General features: G+C 35.1%; 1 protein-coding gene across 4 annotated transcripts in view; it reads left to right on the forward strand.

The window, feature by feature from the left end:
• LOC106473363 (tetratricopeptide repeat protein 33-like) overlaps nt 1-3,418 on the forward strand; it is a 21,455-nt gene that overhangs the window by 5,688 nt on the left and 12,349 nt on the right. For all 4 annotated transcript variants that reach the window (XR_002613673.1, XM_022401803.1, XM_013934046.2 and 1 more), the window contains exon 3: nt 3,181-3,271. Coding sequence is in view for 3 of the 4 variants with exons in the window: in XM_022401803.1 (XP_022257511.1) it covers nt 3,181-3,271 (91 nt within the window). In the remaining variant the exon portion in view is untranslated. The remainder of the gene's footprint in view (nt 1-3,180; nt 3,272-3,418) is intronic.

Genomic DNA, 3,418 nt, shown 5'->3' on the forward strand with positions numbered 1-3,418 from the left:
GCATTATCCATCCCTCATGGATATCACACATTTCCATACATTTATTTTAGCAATAAACACTTAATTTGATATATTTTTATACATGTTTGATAGACCTGGGTAGGCGACATATTGTGGTAGACCTCACACTATAGTAGCACCCTTATATTAAAGTTTTTCTTCATTACCCATTCAAGCCGTCTCCAACCATAATTAGTAACTTAAATTAATTTAGGTTTGTGTTATTAATAATTAGTAACTTAAATTCGATGACGAGGAACCCACTTTGAGACTAATAATGGTACTTGATGATGACAAAACCTTGTCGAAACGTTGTATATTTGCTGTTATGTTAAACGTTTTCTTCATTACCCATTCAAGCTGTCTCCAACCATAATTAGTAACTTAAATTAATTTAGGTGTGTGTGAATAATAATTAATAACTTAAATTAATTTAGGTGTGTGTGAATAGTAATGTATCAATTCACCAAATTTATTATTCAATAAGAGGCCAACTGTTTGATGACACAAACTGTGCTCATGAGCCTTGAATAGATAAAACTGCAGTCCACAGCAGAGGTTGTAGTCAGTCAGAATGCATTAGATCTCTATGTCACAGTCTGGCTTCAGGATTGATATTATAGTTTTGATCAGTCTGTTCCAGGAGTTGAAAGTAAGTTGTTAGTTAGCTCTACAGCCAATACTGATCAAATTGTTGAAAGTAAGTTGTTAGTTAGCTCTGTAGCCAAAACTGATCAAATTGTTGAAAGTAAGTTGTTAGTTAGCTCTGCAGTCAAAACTGATGAAATTGTTGAAAGTGGCTGTAATTCAGTTTTCCTATCACATGAACTGTCAACATTCCTGAATAGTGTTATCTCCCATTTTATTTGTGCGTAGGGCTGTACTAAATATAACTTGAATCTAGAACAGTTTTGGACCCTTGGAAGTCCAGAACTATTTTTGCTTTATTTGAGTCCTAACTCAGACTTTGTTTCTATGATGTTATCGGTGGATTCGGCACTTCATATTTTTACAGGAATGAACCACTGTGGTTGCAAAACACATTACTAATTTTGCACCATTTTGTTTTTCTATTTTCTTTCAATTCAACCAATCAGTGCACGTGTTTCGACTCGGATGGGCAGTTAGTTCAAGCAATATCATCATGTAGTTGTTCATACCATTTGATTGTTAGCATGCACTCGTTGCTGTGAAAGTAAATAAATAAACACTGATGCCTCGATTATCTGAGCTGATACAGGGAAAGCAATAAATCACGGATAACAGAAACGGTGTGTAATCGAGGCACTAGTGTATCTCACTAGTTGGCCCATTATTTAATCTAAATAAAATTTTTCGATATATTTAAGTTTATTGTTTTAAATTATAATCTTTTTACTGTTGTTTAATCACATTATCATGAAAAATTATAAAAGTCGTCATAATCATAAAAGCCAAGTATCAGTCAGTCATGCTTGATGTCTTCTCATGAGTTACACGAGTCTAATTCCACATTTTATCCTATAATACTTCCGCTTTTGATTGCCCATTCCCATTTCAGTTGAATTTAATTGCTAACATAGGTGTAAATAGTTCCTAAATTTCAGAACGTTTTTCTCCAATAGACACAGAAGTGAATTTGCACCCTATAGATGGCTGTAAAAAATATGTCAAAAATTAGCACAAATCTATGCTTAAGAATTATTACAAAAAAGCCTTTGTTAAAACAGACTGAAGATATCAATTATCTGTAGGAAAGAAGACAATGCATAACTGGGTGACACCCTAACACAACCTGAACATGCATCTGTGGTTATAGGATGCCTGCCATGTAGCACAGAACAGTGGATGACAACTGAAGTGGGCCAGGTGGTTAGGGTGCTCAACTCGCAATCTGCAGGTCGCGGGTTTGAATCCCCGTCCCACCAAACATGCTCACCCTTTCAGTCATGGGGAGCATTATAATGTGACCGTCAATCCCATTATTCATTGGTAAAAGAGTAGCCCAAGAGTTGGCGGTGGGTGGTGATGACTAGCTGCCTTTCCTCTAGTCTTACACTGCTATTATAGAGACGGCTAGTGCAGATAGCCCTCCTGTAGCTTTGAGCAAAATTCAAAATAAAACAGACAGACAACTGAAGTTGAATGAAATCTTTAAGAAATCTTAATGTGTATTTTGTGTGTTTTTTATACTATGTTTTTAATTACTAATCAAATAAAGTTAACCAAGCTATAAATATTTTGTATTCCTGTCTTAACAGCTAAAAATAAAAGAGGCAAGGCTCGGCTTGAACTGGCCAACTTACGATTTGAATGCATGCCGGATATCAAGCAACACCCGAACATTTGCAACTATAATTAATTTCTGAGTGACAATTTCTCCAAAACATGTAAATTATTGTCTAGAATTGTATTGGCACAATTATTTTGAGAAAGTTTGGGGAAGAGAAAAACAGCAGATAATCGAGGATCACGGATAACAAAGGAACGGAATATTGAGGCACTAGTGTAGCTCCCATTTCTCAGTACAAACAATAGTGAAGTTAGGTTAGGCACACCTGGATCCTGAGTTTTTGGGCTGGCTCCTAGATCTCAAAATATTTGTGCAGGACTGACTGCTATCTTTGGCAGATGATAATTTTGGAGCATTACATTATAATGGCTTAAAAGCGTATATCTGAACTATGTGTCTTTTGACGAGATTGGTGGGCTATTCTTCCAGCTCTGTTGATTCATGAGAGTACAATGCATTAGAAGTCAGAACTGCACGTTTGACCAATAGTACCTATATTTGTATTTGGCTATCAGCCAAAACTGATATTTTCAAAATGTATTTTGTGTGTTTATGTAAATTCAGACATTGCTAGCCACTTGCAAAAGTTTAATGTTTTAAAAGTGTATTAATTCATTGTTCACTTTTGTCATCCATAATAGTCTGTATCACCAGTACTGATATTTCCTGATAGTGCTGCTAGCAGTATGATACTAATAAAACGATTGGTGTATCTTAGATAATAATTTGATCTTAGCATTAGACTTTACATATACACTGTAAGATAGCTTCCATAAGTCACGAGATGCTGTTGTATCAGTATGTGCAGAGATGGCTGTGAATATACACACAATTTCCTCATATATGTTCAGTTATGTGATGTTTCCCATCTGTTCTGGACCTTACAACTGACAAACTTGTTTGTGCAGATACTGGGAGGCCATTAAGAAGTGGGATGAAGCCATCCAGCTCACACCAGTTGATGAGGGTATTTGTCAGTTGTATGAAATGAAATCCCAGGTACGGTTATTTTTATTAGTAAATATATATATATAGTATTTGCAGTTGTATGAAATGAAATCCCAGGTACGGTTATTTTTATTAGTATATATATATATATTGTATTTGTAGTTGTATGAAATGAAATCCCAGGTACGGTTATTTTTA

Source organism: Limulus polyphemus, unplaced genomic scaffold, assembly GCF_000517525.1.
Source record: "Limulus polyphemus unplaced genomic scaffold, Limulus_polyphemus-2.1.2 Scaffold6110, whole genome shotgun sequence".
In the NCBI taxonomy this organism is placed as follows: domain Eukaryota; kingdom Metazoa; phylum Arthropoda; class Merostomata; order Xiphosura; family Limulidae; genus Limulus; species Limulus polyphemus.